This window comes from Rhea pennata, chromosome 3 (genome assembly GCF_028389875.1).
Source record: "Rhea pennata isolate bPtePen1 chromosome 3, bPtePen1.pri, whole genome shotgun sequence".
NCBI classification, from domain to species: Eukaryota; Metazoa; Chordata; class Aves; order Rheiformes; family Rheidae; genus Rhea; species Rhea pennata.
The window spans coordinates 89,449,645-89,468,354 of record NC_084665.1 but is presented as its reverse complement, the minus strand read 5'-3'; the positions used below and the strand labels follow the sequence as shown (position 1 = coordinate 89,468,354).

The 18,710-nt window shown below is 40.1% G+C and overlaps 1 protein-coding gene across 2 annotated transcripts; it reads right to left on the bottom strand.

The window, feature by feature from the left end:
• Positions 1–18,098, bottom strand: AKIRIN2 (akirin 2). 2 transcript variants are annotated; one of them, XR_009958008.1, is made up of 6 exons: positions 17,450–18,098; positions 5,565–5,708; positions 4,837–4,986; positions 1,916–2,109; positions 992–1,063; positions 663–681 (listed from the first exon to the last, which is right to left on the bottom strand). XR_009958008.1 is itself a non-coding variant. In XM_062572775.1 (5 exons), the coding sequence occupies exons 1-5, from the start codon at positions 17,652–17,654 to the stop codon at positions 671–673; spliced, it is 582 nt and encodes a 193-aa protein (XP_062428759.1). In that variant the 5' UTR covers positions 17,655–18,090; the 3' UTR covers positions 1–670. The 2 variants fall into 2 exon arrangements, 1 of the variants encoding a protein (XP_062428759.1); XM_062572775.1 differs by lacking the exon at positions 1,916–2,109 and having other exon boundaries at positions 1–681; positions 17,450–18,090.
• Positions 18,099–18,710: the final 612 nt, after the last annotated feature.

Here is an 18,710-nt window from a genome sequence, read left to right as displayed (position 1 = left end):
TTAGAAGTAAATGTTTTATTCTTCCAACTAAATTCCAGTACTACAAGGGCAGTAAAACAATGATACACTGAAAAATTGCAGCAATAAACATTTGTTAAAGACTGATAGAATAAATAAAAACTACAAAAATGAGAAATCATATAAACCCATTCTTAACCCCCAAAAAAGTCATGGAATACAGAAATGCCCTCCTTCACTATTTCACAGGCAGTACTGTGGGCTATTTGCTTAAAATTGTCCTGGGATTACATTCTAATTCAACTGTGATTACAGCCTTCTTGTAGTGCACAGTTATGAAAACCACACTAACTTCAGTCAGAAGTGTCATTCTACATTTTTATTTACACAACCAGTGAAGGGCAACTTCTAGAACACCAGCTTTAATCCTTTACTTTTTCAAACTTATTAACATAAGAAGCCAAATTGTAATGATACAGCAAATGAGGCCACTGGTATTATTACAGGTAGCAAAGGTCCACATCCAGGTGGTACTGACATCAGGGAGCACTCCAAAACCAGTTGCTGCATAAGAGTGGTTGCCACTGACAAAAGCTTGAAATAACCTGTGTTCACAGGGGGGAAATATGGCATTGCTGCAAGTCTTTACTGGGACAGCTTGCAACAATAAAAGAGGGTGTATAGGGCAGCCCACATATGCAGAAAACGGGATTCATGAAACGTCTGAAACAGAAGAAAAACACACATTAATGATGAAATTAAAGCCAGATATATCCCAAATCTTTATGACAATGTCAAAAACTGCTTCAAAATCAAAATCCAGCATTTTATGAGAGACTATTATAGAAATTTTTTAAAAGACAATGCATTGCAATCTAACATCATTATCCTTTCAACTTAAGCTTTCCAAATTACCAATTTGGAAGTATTTTAACTTGGGGCCTAGCTGAAGTGAAACAACAAAGAATAGCCATTCAAATTATTGAACATTCAGTAATTTAATGCTGCTATAGGAATCAAAAGAAATACTCACAACTGGCAGGCTGTTCTCCATATCGTCGCATGATCTGATCATGCGTGAACTTCACAAATGCGTCATATTGTTCTGCAAGCATGAAACATTAGAAGTGTGAGTCTGCTAAGTTTAACTTAGGCTGAAAAATGTTCAAAGCTAGTTCTTATATCATATAAATCTTATCAATTAAGCACACATCCACTAATGGTATTTTTAGGAGACTTTGCACAGTTCAGAGCTGCCATTTCTTTACATCCGAAAACAATGCAGTACATGTATCCTTAATTAAAGGAATTTCCCTTAGAAATTTCTGTAACAAAAACCATCCTCAAAGATAACATGCTGCACATAGATGCAAAGATCTCAATATGCCTAACATCTATTATGCTTCAGACACCATGCTCTGAAGTAATCAAGCGCACCCATTTTACAGATGCAGAACAGATGCAGAACAGATAAGCAGATGTAACATCAAGGACAGTGCTACTAGGGTTGGAAATACAATTCTCTCTGCTCTTATCACTACCAAATATAAGAAAATTAATTCAATGAAATGGCAAGACAGACGTACAGGAGAGGGATTTGCCACAGAGTGAGAAATTCTTTTTTTTTGCCAGAAATCAAAAGAAATGAAAAGGAAGAAAGACTAAGCGACTAATACTTGACTAATTTCAATCACAAAAGTAGCCATAGTAGGAGAAAACATAATTGACTCTGGACTTCATGAAAACAGTTGTCATGTAATCTGAAATGAAATTCTGACACGAAAACTATTCATTTGGCTTTGAACTAAAAACTGTTATTTCCCAGAAGGATTATTATTTCTATACAACACATACATACAAAACCATTCGCAATGTTTTATTTAGTTTTAATATTGCACTCATCACCAGGATATCACCTTTCAGAATTAGGAAATTGAACAAGGAGAGTAATATCTACCAGATGCCGCTCCTCTCCATTCCCCTTCCTCCCTTGTGGAAAAATACATGTGCAGCAAAGTGGGGTGTTCTGAGAAAAGGGCAAGGTCAAAGAAGGCAATCTTCAACCAAAAATGCAGTTAGATTTGTAGTGGTTCCTAGTCCCACAGGTTTGCCCCATTAAAGTCCCCATCCTCTTGCTGGGATGAGCTTCACCTTTGAAGTAAACAGTGTATCAGTAATCAGCAAGTAGTGCAGCAGCAGCCCAAAGTATGGACCTGACTTCATGATCTAAAGATACTCATCCTTGACTAAAAAGGCCCAGTGTCATAGCAGCCAGCTCCCCTTTGCCCGCAAGCATAACTTTTGTTTCAGTGCAGCTGAGATTGATGGCTTTTCAGCAGCCATGTGAGGATCTTAGCAAAACAGCAAAATAATACAAACAGCAGACTGAGGGATTTGTTGCCCAGAAACCATTTCCAAAAACAACAGTGACCAGAACTTTTCCTAAAAGTATGTACTAAAGGCCAGGAAACAATTCGCATGCTTTCTTCTTTTAAGATGTAAGTCAAAATGCACAGACGCTTTGTAGTACCTTTGTTAAAAATGTGGCTTTGGAAATTTAAATAATCCATTGTTGCTGAAAATCACCTTTCCTGCAGTGTTCAGTTTGGTAAAGTTAAACAATCCAAAGGTAAGGGGAAGCTACATCGAACTGTTGAAAAATTAACTGAACACTTGTAAAGCTACTTACACCACCAGCATCCCATATTGTAGATAACTACCTTTAAATCAAAAGATGACAAAATATGCATACAAATATTATTACTGTATTCTATGAGCTGAACTTCAGTACTGAAGGTCATTTTTCACAAGCAGATTCTAGAACGACCTTGGAGCTGAAGCTTCATGTAGCCCCTTGCCCTCCTCCTCTGGTTTTAAAATCTACAAAGGATTTTGCAAACCGAAGTTAACACTAACACAGAGGTTTCATATAGCAGAGGCTTAAGGGGAAATAAGGGCATTACAGTGATCTGTGTTTTCCATTCAAACACCCATTCCATATAAAAAGCAATTCTGCTCACAAAGAACAGGGAGAAGGAAATCTAGCAAACTACAAGAAAACCCTGATTCAGAAAGGAATGAGGAAAATATCTCATGAGATCCAAACAGTAACTCGAGTGAGTTACTTCACTTGGAAGAAGCCATTCATTTAAGTTATGTTACAGAATTTCCAGTTATATTTCTATTGACTTCACTACTCTGTAAGAACAAGTATCATCCTACTGTACATAGTTTAGGGGAAAATATAACCATTCTGCCAGCAGAAAAAAAACATAACTGGCCTTCTATTTAGGGAATTATTCTAAATTTTTCTGTCAGTTTCTTTCTAAATTCCCACCTACTCCTGAAAATCTACTATTGGCTGGATATATGGGAAGAAGTAACAATCTTTTTAATAGGGACCACTGCCCTCACAACCAGGAAATGTAACTCTGTCACTCTGACAACAGAAAAAAAAAAAAAAAAAAAAAAAAAAAAAAAAAAAAAACCACACAACACACAGTCCCTCCTCCTGCCTGCCTACTACATCCCCCCCCACCTCTCAAAAAACCCACAGTTCCCTTTGGGCTAACATATGAGGAGCCTGCCAAAGGGTTGATGTTGTGAAGGACTACAAGTTTGTACTCAGGAAGCAACTGGGACAAACGTGTAATAATTAGGAGAAGACCACATACATTTATCATCACTACCAACTGGAGTGCATTTTAGGAAATGGAACAAATGTCTCAATTCCTTGGAGATATATATATGTAAATATTATATATAGAGAGAGAGAGAGAAAGAGAGAGAGAGAGAAATTATAAAACGTAAAATTATAAAACGTAAATATACGGCATTAGCAATATTTGTAAATTAAATTGAGATTTTTAAAGGGACTTAGAGCTATAGTGGCTTCACACAGCAATGGCAGACCAGCATGTACAGAACATGGAGAGGCTCAAGGGCAGAGACATGGGCAACCCACAAGCCTGACACAAACTTGGTGACCTCCGCATGGGTATGCTTGCAGAGGTTTTAGTCCCCTTCCTGAATAGGTCTGCAAACTATAATCTCATGTGTTTTCAGGTGGGAAGCAAAACAGCAGTGTGTATTCAAAAGCCGTTTTGCTGCCAAATAGTGCAATCACATGTTTATTAGATCCACACTAACTATTAAGTACTAAATTAAATGCTGAATCGTACTGTGAAGGCATCTACCTCTGAATGCACCAGAATTTAGGTGCTCAGATGTTAGAAAGATGCTTAGAAATAGAGGACATAAATACCTTTTCTTCTGACAATTAAAGGCCACATTTAAAATACTGACATCAACATCATCCTTATGAAAAGCAAGTTGGCAAAAGGCACAAAAATATTGGCTGAACTGTATGAAATACAACAATTCAACACAGAACATCAGAAATACAGCTAAGTACTGGCACTCAAGCAGCTACCGAACACCACTGGCAGCACTGTAATAGCAAGTGCTGGGAAAATGAAATCTTAGGTACTGTCTTCTTGCCAAATTCCAGAAAAAGGAAGTCAGTTCCCAAGAAGGGGGGAGGGGAAGTCTTTCACAAAGAGCTCTTAAGTCAGTGAAATAGAAAGCCTTTCTGGCAAAAAATGAGGAGGAAATGGTCAATTCAAACCTGATAGCAAGAGAAAGTTCTATCTGAAATAAAACCTCTGTTTCCATTGATTAGTAATATCCAACTGTCACAGCTTCTACCGAAGGCAGCGCAGAAGAGAACACCCCAAAGAACAAACAGTTTTTCTGTCCTGTATCCAATCTCATTTCTTAATTATATTAGGACAGAAAAAAAAAACACAGCGTAACACTAGTATTAGAAAAAGGTTTATACTTTCAAATTCATCTTAGTAATATTCAGCTATTAAATACCTGCAAGTTTTGTGGTCAAAATTTCTTCATACTCTTCACGGATTTTCTCTTCACGTTCTTTCAGCAAACGTTCACAGATCATTCCAACTTGTCTGAGAGTAAACAGAGGCTGTTCTTTTTTCAATGGTGATGATGCTGCAGATGAAGTACCTAAGATTGAATATTCAAGCGTAACAATTAACTACTTAAAGTAGTTCAGAATTGGTGGTTTTTTTTTTTTTTTTTTTTTTGATCTCATTTTCTTCACATCTTTTACATTAATGGAATTTTCCTAAACATTTAAAGAAGTGTCTCTGCCACCTGAACACTTATTATTGGACAGTCAAAAGGAAAGTATCTGTAATGGATGATATGCACTGATACTGAAAGACTAAGTGTATTACACAAACATGATAAAGAGAAAAAAAATTACTATTCCCTACTTAAAAATACAAGCTTCTATTTTTAGCAAAAAATACAGTAAAATATCTTTTTGCAAAGACTACTGCTTCACAAAAACCTACTATAAGATCTCTGGCAGAGCAAGATGGTTTCTTGAAAGTGTTGTAAACTTTGTGCCCTACTAATTCTCACAATGAGAAACTAGAATTTTCCAGATCAATGCCAGCATTGCCAAAAAATGCAACACTGAGTGGTGAGAATATGTCATTAACACCAGATAACTAGGAAAAAATATTTACTCAGAGTCAAAGAACATACACCAGAATTGCAAAGAATTTCTGAGGCACCTGGCAAAGCTGGTCCAGTGAGAAGAAATGCATGTGGCTGTGCATCAGTAGAACAACAAGGATCTGTCTGCTGGAAGCTATTTTCTAAGTGTCTCCTCTTCTGCATGCGTTTGTACTCCTGTTTTATGTTGTACAGAATTTGTTCTAAAATAAAAGCAATAGTAATTAAGCAAGAGATGATTACATTTCAGCATCTCAGTGAACTTTATTTCCATTTCAAACACCAAATACTGTAGATAATTAACAGATACAAGTTAGACTGTTAAAATACAGCCTACAGAAACTACCAATTTTATGCAAGAGAAAGGCCAAACAATGAAGCTAACTGAAAGAAAGGTAACTCCTGTTTTCATCAAAAGATTGAAAAACATTTTGTTAGTTAAGGTCAAGTATCACTGCTAGAATACAACTAACAAAAGCTAGTGTAAAGTTAAAATCTAAGAACTACCAAATGTATACATGGATAAAAAATAGGCCATAGAACTTCTACAGGTATTCACCTTCTTCCCTTCATACATTTGTTATCTTCTTTCTCCCCCACATACCATGCTTATAATTCATACAGCAAAGGGTGACAAAATACTCTAGAATCAAACATCTAAAAGAAATACCACTCCTGGCTGTTCAGGAGTGCCTATATGCCAGCAGTATAGGCAGCAAACTGATGGGGAAAGCAAAATATAGAAAAAAAATATAGACAGAATGTTCTTAAAGCAACTACCGCTTAAAATCTTAACAAAACTGGTAAGCAAAATACAAAAGCCTCCTACAATTAGCAGTTTTTGACAGCTTCAAATTTATCCAAGTAAACATACTGGTCAGATCAGTAGTTTCTTTGAAAGTGGGAAGGCAACATATAATTCAGTGTACTGTGCTAAGTAAAATACAGCAATTGTTTTTTTAAAAGAAAATCTCATCTCTATTGTAGAAATACGAGGGGAAAAAAAGAAAAAAGAAAGTAATCCTTGCAATAAAACTACCAATCCTAAGTGTTTGTCCTCTGAAATTCCATGTGGCAAAAACTTCCCACAAACATCAGTGCCAAACTGGCTACATTAAACATTTTCAAAAACAAAAGAATTGTCATTTTCTACGTTTTAGAAGGTCTTCACAGAGAGAGATCTCCAAAGACTTCCTTCTGATGAGAATTCTTATTTTTAAATGCTCAGTTATGTTTAAGAAAAACCTACATGCACAGCAGTAAGTTTCCCTTGATGATTAGCTTCTACTGAATCTAAGCTTTGGCAAAGACAGCTTCCCAAAACTCAAGTACATGCAGCTCAACACGATCATGTCAGAGCATCAAAGGACTCCACACAACACCTTCCTACTTCTGTTCAGCATTTTCCAGTACAACAGCATGAAAATTCCTTAACCAAATTTCAGTGTTTGTATACAATATATTCACGAGTTTCTGTACTAGAATATTTTCTAATATGCAATCACATGAAGCAAGTAACTTCAGCACTCAGCTTGTTCAGTCATTGGCTGAAACCTGTGGTAGGTGGACCAAGCAAATGAGATTTGCCAGTTCCTAGTTCAGAGGTTTAACAACTGTGGTTCTTCCACTCCAGGAAGCAGTCTGGGGGTTTCTAATTTATAAGAGCGGAAACTGTTCCCATGCAAGTCTGAAAGAAGAATATCAGCATCTTCAGCAAAGGAGCTTCTTGTCTGAATTTTATCCTTTGATAACAAACCCAGCGATTTATACTGTTTCAGTCACATATTTGTCAGTGCTTGTACAATTTTCAAACTCCTAAAAGAAGATCAATAACTTTGTTCAAAGAATCAGTAACTGCAGAAGACATAATAAAGAAGCACAATGCGGAAATGTAAGCAAAGGAAAGCACAAGAAAGAGCTTTCAAGAACTCATGAGTGCCTGAAGGATTCATATTTTTTGTAGGACAGACATACATACTTATGTGTCCTACTTGTAAGACACATACCTACTATGCTCCACAAAAATATTTAGATCAGGTTAAACCAAGGTGCAATTCGGCTTCCAAAATTAACTAGAATCCTACGGAAAATTTGTCACATGGATTACACTATCTCAGGTATTCTGAGACTGGTCACAGAGCATTGCAACATTTTTACCAAGCACCATTATGGTGGAAAAACCATACTCTTCCTCAGAAACAAGTGCTGCTGTAGCCAGAAAGCTACTGCACAACTGTAGCTACTACACAACTGTCAGAGGAAACTCATATGGCTCACAAGACAGTATCTGTCTTAAAGTATATTTACACTATAGAAAATATGATTACAAAGGTTCAGACTATATTTATATTAACTGAGAAATGCAACACACCATATGCATCTTTTGCTACTACTTGGTCTTGGGCATTCTTTCCAGGTTTCTAATGAACTGCAAAAACATCAATCAAATTTTAGGTGTAATAACTTTGATTAAAAAAAGAAAAAAAAACTACAGCTCTGCTTAATATTAACTTTATGCAAAACAAAAAATTCTAAGCAGATTAGCCTTCAAAAATCACGAAGAAAAAACCCTAAACAGACTCTGTTTAAAACCACAAGAGTAAACACACCAATCAAGCACATCGAGGAGCAAAAGAAAGATAGCAGGAAGGGGGAAGGAAATAACTGAGACAGAAAATGAAGTTCTGTGCACCAAGAATAGACGATTTATTTAAAACTATATTGAATTATAAGCCTACATATCTCAGTGATACTACTGTAATCCCATGTATTTCTAATCTGGTATTTATTTTGTAATTTGCCATCTTCAAAGTTTACTCTGAAAATCAAAAATCCCTGAACAAGCCACTGACTGGCACACTGGAAGGAAAAAAATGGCAGGGGGCAAAACAAAACAAAAAAGCCTGCGATAAATTGCACTAGTGTAACTTTAGGTTCCAACTGTGGGAGAGAGGAGGGGACTACTTAAAAATGACAGTACAGTACCTACATTGCAAACAGCCAATCAGCAAAAAAGCAAGTGTGAAATTTGAAGTCCTAACTGAACACTTAAGCATGTACATAAGTTGTTTCGGTAAACAACTTCCCTATATTTAGTGTAACTTAAGAGGTTTATGGCAATACTGCTCAGGATAGCGTACCGAACTACAACTGAAGCTCAGAGCTCTACTATGCTGTGAGCAGGCAAGATGACTGAGAGGATGACACATCCTATACTTATTTCCACCATTTGTAAAACACAAATAATACTTGAAAAATACTAGCTTAGCTTAACATCAAACTGTTCACTGACTTCTCACATGAACAATCAGACTACTGATGCTTCAAATTAAACAGGTATGTGTTTGCGGCATCCAAGACAGTGTAAATAAATACATTTTTATTTACAGACAATGACAGAATATTTCAGACAAAACACTTCACTGTCAAGTGGAATGTAAACTTTCAAATATTCAGGGCTATTTTAAATGGAAATCTGAATGACAAATTGAAGTCACTAAGCAAAGAACACTGAATTAACACTAATTTTGATTTGTATTAAATTTGTTTTCAAAAACATTTTGCTTATTTGATTAACAATTAAGGATGCAACTAAACACAACACCTTTACAATAAATGTGTTATTTTCAGGCATGCATAATATAGCTACAACATACTGAAATTCACAGAAGTAGTACTGGTAACATACATTCATTTCTTTTCTCAATTTTCATTTGTGCCTAGAATAGTGAATGAATAAAGCATTCTGGATTTGTTATGCTGGATTTGCACAAAAACTAACTGAATTAAATGTAAAGTATGTTTGTTTGTTCTTTTTTTTAACTGAATCTACCTTAAACATTCTCAAGGGTTTAAAAAAAAGGGGGGAAAAAAAGATGTTTAAATGCACCAAGTTATTTCCTGCACTTACGATTCTGCCTAATAAATCCATAAAAAAGTATGCTTTATGAACCAACATATTCTGATCAGAACATTTCTGAAGATGTGTGAAGATCATGGGGTGCATAACTTTCAAAGAATGCACAACTTTCTAAGCAACCATAAAATCTTAAGATGAGAACCAAACAATTTTTGAACTGCATCTATATGGCAGACATCTAACTGTAAAGCCTAGTGAATCCTAGTTAATTAAAATTTAGAATAAGTAGACCTTATTCTCCACCCTAGTTTTCATTCCAGAAAATCTTTCTGCTTTTTCAGATGTTTTTTAAAGCTAACTGGAAGTGAAGGGAGTTAAGTATTATCTCTCCATTGACAATCAAGTTAAAATGTGTACTCTAACTAGTGTCAGACTTTGTGTTCCCCAGTACAGAGGCCCCAACTGTCTTCTTCAACAATGACAAGCATTTTAATTAACATATTACTTTATATTTAAAAATCTTGAATCTAAAATCGCATTAACTGCACTAGATTTGTACTAATTAAAGAAACCTTAAGCATGAGTAAGCATCTTAACACCACAAAATTGAAGTGGGAACCAGAGTGATGCAGATTAGAATTCATTGGGTATTTCAAAAGGTTATAATTTTATGTAAAATCCCTATCCACCTACAGCACCTTATAGGTGCTGAAGTTCACACTAGATACTGTATTTCAGGTAATAATTTTATGAGATGATGAATTTAATATACTTAATATGACCAAACAGCCTTGTGGCCCACCCTCAGTTTCATTTCAGTGTTCACTTTACCCATGGTGCGCTGCATTTTCTACTGGCTGGAGGTACCTCTGAGGGCTAACAGAAAACACCAGGCCAAGCGACTAAAGTGAAAATTAAGTGTGCTGGACCTAGGCTAGTATCAAGACAAATCCACACTACTAACATGCTGAAATGAATTAGAAATTCATAAATGACATTTCAAAATCAAGATGACTATGAACCCAGGCCACAGTTATGCAAGACTGTACTCTATGCCCCTTCTCCTCCCTCAGTTAAAAGGTCAGGTTCAACACTAGGATAAAGGATGATACATGAAAGGATCACTGTGACCATGACTGCTAAAGGCATGGGGGATTAAAATTAAATACATCTGAATATAAAGTGGATAGTTATTCATTTTCATCTACAGCTCTGTGTATGAAGACAAAGCATAAAGTGTATCCGTTCATAAAATACTGCATTAAGACGAAGGACAACATTCACAGAAGTCGTCTTTCAGAACTTAAGATATAATTCAGGAAATCAAAATTACATGTTTAAGCTCCCTTTGTAGCTAGTAAACAGAGGATGAAACCTGAAATGAGCAATTCAGAATCTTAGTTTGACACGTGAAATATGATTTGTCAGACTAATGAATTACAAAGTCAAATATTCATTTCCAAGAGGTGATGTCTATTTTCGTACTTCCTTTAATTCATGAGGAAGAGACAAGAAGTTACTCTTTTTAAAGTTCTATCATCTAATTACTTCATCCTGACCTGCAGTTATGTAGGAATTACGTACAACTCAAGTAGCATTTCAACTTGAAAAGGTAACAAGGCAAACAATTATTTTCTCCATTTTAATAATTGCTTATCAACTGTGAAGGCGTTGATCGTTTCCCCTGAAGTTTTTTTTTTTTTTTTTTTTTTTTCCTGGCTTGATTTTTAAGCTAGCAATCTCACATCTCAGTTCTTGGCTTCTCTTACTTAGCTGAAGGAAACTTTGGCAAACAAGTAGGATGGTGACTCAATAGGTTGAAATCAGAGTAGCAGTTTTCCCCGGCCCAAAATGGAACCTAAAGCTCAGGTTTCACTTTGTGAAGTCACCATTCAACATATACATTCGAGCCTTAACCATGCCTGAGATTTCTCCTATGCAAATCAATCAGATGTTATTCTGATGTCAGCAGCATATATCATAAAGACGCACACAAAGGATTTCAGCTCCTTTTAAAGTAGAACTGTTTCATTGGGCTAGTCCAGCTGCAGAGCATTTTCATTAGCCAGTTTTCTTTATTCAACATTCATCTGATGCTATAACATTCCTAATTTTGTTTTCTCCACCAGATCATTGACACACAACATCAATTTCATGACACTAACTTCACCTAAGGAAAGCACTGCAACAGAGCAGTGGGTAACAACATTCTTCACTCATTGTATCTACTTAGCTAGGCAATCCACAGACACAGGCAGAAATTAAAATGATCCAGACACTTCTCTTACTCTCTTGCTTTGGTCATGGACATCAGTCACCATAATTTACTTTCTTAATTAGACATGGTCTGTTAGATTTCTGTAATAAACTTTTGGAAATTATATTTGCCCAGAAGATTATATTCTAAGACAGAACACTGATAACGGGTACGCGCTGACACTTCACAAACAATGTCTACAGCTACAGAACCAACAGAAGAAACTCTGGATGGACTCTGGCACAGAACTGGCCACCTCTGGAGATCAAGTTACTCAAGACCTCCAACTGACAAAGGTCCTGAATCTTCTATAACAAGTCTGATGCTTACACATGCATTAGTTTATTTTATAAATGAGTTATTTCAGGAATTCCCAGTTCTCCTGATCAAGGGATAGAGGAATGAAAAATAAATCAAGCAATGCAAAATGCATTAGACATAGCAATTAGGTCTTTTTCTGCACACACAAAAAACGTCAAATTGCATTATCAGACTTGCAGCTGAAACAAAGAACCGTGTCAACATTTTATGACATCCAAGACCAACAGTATTCAACATTTATAGTCACAACAGCCACTTATATAGAAAATTTTCATATAAATTAAATTAGCAAGTCCAGATGCAGCCAATTTTTTTAAGGAGTAGGAATATTTTGTTTTTAAATCCCTGACGATTGCTGTAGTACTGGAGCATGAGAAACCTGGCATCTTGCCAAGGTAATTTAGCACTAGATATACATGCCAATAAATGTGAACAAAATAGAAATTAAGCAGGGAAAGATACAGCATAACATCCCACAGCCAGTAGACTTCATTTAGAACCCAAATCTGTACTTGGCTACTGTATGATTGAAAGTTTCAGACAGAAGTAGTCACCCTTCCTCAAAAGGAGGACTCAAAGGTCAAAGGAGGACAGGCTAAGGGGAAGACTAACAGTTCCTCCTATTGAAATAGACCCAACTCTGTTTTCTCGCATAACTTTAAAAATCTATGTTAATTAGGTCAGATTTTTTTCAGATTATTCTGAGACAGCGAAGTATAAAATAAGGACAAATTCAACTAGCTTCTGTTTGTAAAGATTCAACTATTGCTTACAAGAGATAGGACTCTTAAAACCAACTATTTGTCACCTTTAACTACAGACATTTGACTGCAAGCTGAGATTATTATTTCAGAATTCATCACTTGTTACTTCTTATCCTGATAAAAACTTTCTTTTTTTGAAGACTGGGGGCAAAACATGAAAGGTAATAATGCAGCGCTGAATTAATATGGAACAGCAGTCCTGAAAGCTAGCCTTATCGGCAAGATGGATGCAGTAGCAGTACACTGCTCTGCAGAGTAATCAACATGCCTCAATTCTGAGCTAAGTTTGGAAAGGTGTGAAAAGTGGACTATTTGCTACAATCAGTGGCCTCACTTGTTGAGACTGCCATTAAAGCAGCAAATACCAGCTATGTATATCCACTACCAAATAGTGCATAAACACGAAAGTTTCCATATACCACCAAGCGTTTTACATTATCTCTGCTTGGATTTCAACAGATGACCTGAGGTGAAGGACTATTCCCAATAGCACCACCCACTAGAGCTTTTGGGTTGCAACATCAGCTAATTACTGGGGAAACATTCAGGCAGATGACTGTTCCAAATGGAAGAAAAAAACACATGGTCAGATGCAAGAGTTTGCTTGTGGATTTTTGAAGAGATTTCACCAACTATCTTAAATACAATATTCTTATTGATTCTGCAAAGAACTACCTGCAAATCCAATTCTGAATCAGTAGACTGGAAGAAAGCTACTGATCTCAATTTGTTTTCTCAGCTACCATGAACAATCAATTAGAAGATTTAAATCCCTACGGTCAACATTACTTCCCCCCCCCCCCATTTCTTTGGACAGTATTTTCCACTGTAGCTTCAGGATCAGAAATATCCAGATAGTGATCTTTCTCGTACTGACTCGCCTTTCAATTTAGGGAACAGCTCAATGTAATTTTTGCCTTTGTAGGTTTTTGTCCAGAGTGTAATCTTCCATCAGGGTAAAACTGCAAATAACCTGTTCTAAGATACTCAGAGGATAAGAAACAGAATTACTCCACTTTTCCTCCCTTTCTTCATCTAAAATCTATTTAACAGCTTAAAAATAAGACAGCATTCTGAAGATTGCTGAGGAAACAAGATACAACGCATTATCCACAAACACATAGATCCAAGTCCATTTCTCCTTGTAAAGCCCACCCACTCACCCATTCTTTTGTGACAGGACATGCACACCCCAACAATCTACAGAGAAGAATCTTAAATGTGGTAAACACTTGTAACTACCTTCCTGTTTTAACCTAACCATTCAAAGCATCACTGGTTCCAGGGCACCTATCCAACAAAAAGTTATTTTGATCATACAAGAACAGTCTCCTTTACAGCTGTAACTTTCACAAAAGTAAATCTTACCTGTAATATTCACCAAATAGGAAACTTCTTAGGAGGAACTACTCTTTCAGTATCAAAAACATCTTATATCAGGCAGCTATGTTCTGTATTGCTCATAGTGAACACAGTTTTAAAAAAATAATCCTAGATGCAAACAACGGTATCAAAAAATTACCAAATACACTCAGAAAAACTCAAGTATAAAGTCCACAGAAAGTATAGATGGTAAAGCCACAATTACAGTTTGACTGCCAAATTCATTGAGAAACTGGAAGTGACCTAACAGCTGTTCAAATAAGACCAAAATATTAAAACACGCTTGTGAAATATAAATTTCATCTTGAATAAGCATTCTAACAGACATATGGTTTATTTATCTATGGCTATTCTAAAAAGACAACTATTTTCTCACCTATCACACTTTATCCTTCAGCCATCCAGTTCAGTCAACTTCTATTCTGCTTTCAGATAATTCATTTTTGAAATATTTAACCAGATGTTAAGTAGAGGTGCTAGCACATTCTCCACCGGTTGAAGTTAAACAGTACCAGGACACAGAGTACCAGGTAGAAGAAAAACGTTTTAGTCTGAGCTTTAATAAAATATCAGCATCAGGTTTTATATCCAGACCTGGTTTCATATGAACATCAATTTTCATTAAATCAAATTAAGGTAGACACTCCTCCTTCAAGCGCTGGAAATCCATGCATTACAGTAATAAACTGAGAAAACTGTAAGCGAATTAAACTGAACTCTGGCTACTGTTGCCAAATTTCTCAATATGAGTTGAACAAGACAGTAACTCATTTGGGATGGCTTTTAACATGAGACTGGAACTCTTTCCAGGCACAGAGCAAGATTCATCAGACCCAAATGTAGACATACGCATGAGAAATGGTCATTTAAATTCTTCCAACAGCCAATGAAAAGCAAATAATTCTGAAGCCCACTTTGTCTCATCCCAAGTCAAAGCCCTAGAGCAAACCATCTATTTCTTCATACCAACTATCAAGAAAACAACAGATTATTGGCTTAGATATATATTTACAAAATTAGATATGAATTCCACGCAATCTTTCAAGAGGCTTCTTCAGAATCATAGGCTCTCATTTTAATTATCAATGAACAACACAATGTAATACCACTAAATTTAATCAAAAGAGAAAAACTAAGCAAACTCCTTTAACACTCATATTTGCACTACCATTATATAGTTTTTTTCTTGTATTAAAAGTCTGAGTGGGAGCTTTCATGCAAAGCATTCAGCATTGTAAGAGACATTTTGATTCACTGTTCTTTATCTTTCACTATATCATGTAACGGTTTATATAAAATAAAATCTTGTGAGTATATAATAACATTTTCACATGGATTACAACCTCTACCCCTATTTTTCTCAAGGGATAATGAGGCCTCTATGTGCTCAACTTCAGTAACATTTTCAGATTTTAAGGGCCTCATACTGATTAAGATGGGAGTTTAGGTAGTCTCTATAACAGCACTTGAAGTAATACGTCTGCTGAAAATTTTGACTTTTTTCAGCAATATGTATTACTAGCTAAAATACACTTTCATTAGATATTCATAATCTAAGCCCTCCAATTCCCAATGAAACAATCAAAAAGAAATCCTTGCAGTGCAACACCACTTCATCTTCTTAAAAGAATTAAATTAATTCGTTTTTTAAACATACATCTCAAAGTACCTATAATGTCTCACTGTGCTAGGGAGTGCCATCCCTCACAAATCTCATCCCTGACCGCTGACTCATTCAACACCTTTCCCCAAAGGTTTAAAAAAAAAATATATCGAGGCAGTGATTTAAGTGTAAGAAAAGAGTTTTTCATATGTTCCCTGTATCTTTCTATGGTTCCCTACAGCAATTTTGGGAGTATTTGATTAAAAGCTGTAAAAAAACGTGTGCTATCAAATACTATTCAGAACAAAATACTGAAACAAGGAAATGAGCTACATGGCAATTTAAAAAACACATTTAAATCTACTGCTTGGTAAATATTTGCAATTCTCCAGGACCAACTCTTGTATAAAAAGGAGCAATGAATGCAACAGGAAAGGGAGCTCAGCTATAACAATTACAGGGGGCTTTTTCCTGCACACAAAGGACACAGATCTACACCTCATCACTACAACCATTCACGACTCCAAGCATAAACGTTCTTAAGTGCACTACTGGAAGCTACCCACTAGGCTAACCATAGGAAAGGTCGATCAATTTTGCGTGCCCTGACAAGATTCATTCCTTTTTTCTCTCGCTACTCACTGGTGACATAAGATTTGGTTGTTTTTTAATTGACACAATTACACAAGCAGACCTGGTAGTTTTAGGGCCACCAGTTGAATCACGAACCAGAACATAAAGGTTTCTTCCTCACCAGCGTTTCTGAGATGAAGACTGCCCAATTCCATTTTATCTGCCCTAAAGGCAACTCTTGCACTTGCACACAATCGCTTTCATCACTTGTTTTTTATATGAAACTTCAGGAATGCCACAGAATGGGCCATTCGGGACCGTGACACACATTAAGGAACTGGAAACGGAATTATCCCTTTGTTTTATCAGCTTTTGCCGTTTTTCCCACTGGCGTTTTGCGGGTGATTGATGACAGGCCGCGCTCCCCGCCCTCGATGTCTGAGCAACGGGAGGAGGCGCCGCCGCCTCGGCTCGGGCAACGCGCAAAGCCGCCGATAATGGCTGCAGCGCATCGAGCGGGGCCCCGAGCAGAGGAGGGGGCCGGGGCCCCTGCGGCTGCCAGCGCCCCCCATCTCATCCCATCCTATCCCACCCCCTCCCCTCCCCACTGCTCCCCGCCCCGCCGCCGCGCACACCACCGCCCCCCCCCCCCCCATTTCCGCAGCCTGACTCGCCCCTGCGGCTCTCCTTGCCACATGCAGACACCCATGGGGGGGGGGGGGGGGGGGGAAGAGAAAAAAAGAAATCCTCCATGGATTTCCAAGCAAGGAAACCAAATCTCTCCCTTTTTACCTCTGCCGCGGATCAAGATTCCCCCCCCCGCACACCCCCTTCCCTCGCTTGGGTCCCCTTCTCCGCTCCCCCCTCCCCTCAACTCCGCGCCGACCCCCTTCTCATGGCCACCCGCCCGCATCGGCTCAACCCGCCCCCCCCTTCCTCCTCCTCCCTCCTCCCCCTCTCCTGCTGCAAACGGCCATTTCTATTGTGTCTCAGCCGCGGCGGTGCCAAGCCGAGCGGGGATCGCCGCGGCCCCCGCCTCTGCCAGACACGCAGCCCCACAGAAAAAAGCTGTGGGGGGTGAGGGGGGGAGGCGGGAGGCTGCCCACCACCCTCCCGGCTTTCTCCCTGCTTCCCTCCACCCCGGCCCTGCCTGCCCTTGCCCCCCCCCCGGGCCGCTCGCTCACCTGTGGTGAGCCGGGATGACACCTCTCCGAAGGGCGAGGGCTCCATGCGCAGGTATTTCTGCGGGGAGGCGGCGGCGAAGGAGGAGGAGGCGGCGGCGGCCGAGGCCGGGGCTGACAATGGCGCACATCGCCTCCGCTTCGGCGACGCCGGGCTCAGCAGCGGGTCGAAATCCAGAGTCCTTTTCAACGTGGCGCCGCAGGCCATGGCGCGGGGCGGCGGCGGGGCCGAGGAAGGGCGCTCGGAGCGAGGGGCCGGCGAGGCGGCGGCAACCGGCCCTGCCCAGAGGCTCCTTCGCCGCTGTCTGGGGCGGACTGGGGGGGAGGGAAGGGAGGGCGGCAGGGGAAGGAGGGGGCGGCTGCGTCAGGCCTCCGCCACCTCCCCGTCGGCCTCTCTCTGGGGAGCGGCCGCGGCCCCCGGCGGCTGCGGCTCGGCTCGGCCGGCCGGATCCCTTCTCTCGCCGCCCGTCCTGCCCTGGCCGGGCCGATTCCGCCCGCAGCCGGTGGCGGGGCGGGAGCGGGGCCGGCGGGCGCGGAGCTGGGCCCGGCTACCCGGCCGGGGGCGGCCGATGACGAGCGATGGCGACGAGGCCCCGAGCGGCGGCGGCGGCGCTCCCCTCTGTGACTCCCTCACCAGCAATATGGCGTCAATAACAACGCCGCGGATTCAAAAACCAGCCCCCGCACTGCGCCTGCGCGCCTGGGGCGGCGGCGGCCGCAGAGGCTCAGGGGATTTGTGGTTCCGCCGCCCACGCCCCGCGGCTCGGTGGCGGGGCACCCGCGCGCGGGAGACGGACTACAAATCCCGACGTGCCTCGCGCCTCCCGCCCCGGCTTCCGGGTTCTGGTTTAAATCCCCCCTCCGAGGCTGCGGTGTGGGGCGCGGGTTAAAGGATGAGGGTGGGTGGCGCCATTGCGGTGTCGCCTGTGGGGGCCGGCACCCCCGCGGCGCTCCGGCGCGGCCCCCCGCGCGGCCCCCCGCGGCGCTGGGGGGGGCGCGAGGACGGAGCCGCAGGAGGCAGCAGCTCGGAGCTGCGAAGCAGGCGGAGGTGACGGCTGAGGACGCGCCGGGGGAAGAGGCGTGCGGCGCTGGGGGGTTGTACCGCGGCGTCGCCAGGCAGCCCGTGTCCTTGCGCTCGCGTAAATGGCTTCCTGGCTTGAGGAAGGCGGCGAGGGAGAGGAGGCCCGTTCAGCTACGGGCTCGTGCCGAAAGGGCGGAAGGTTGTTGAGCTGCGTGACTGAAGCAAGCCGTGTAGCAGCCCAGC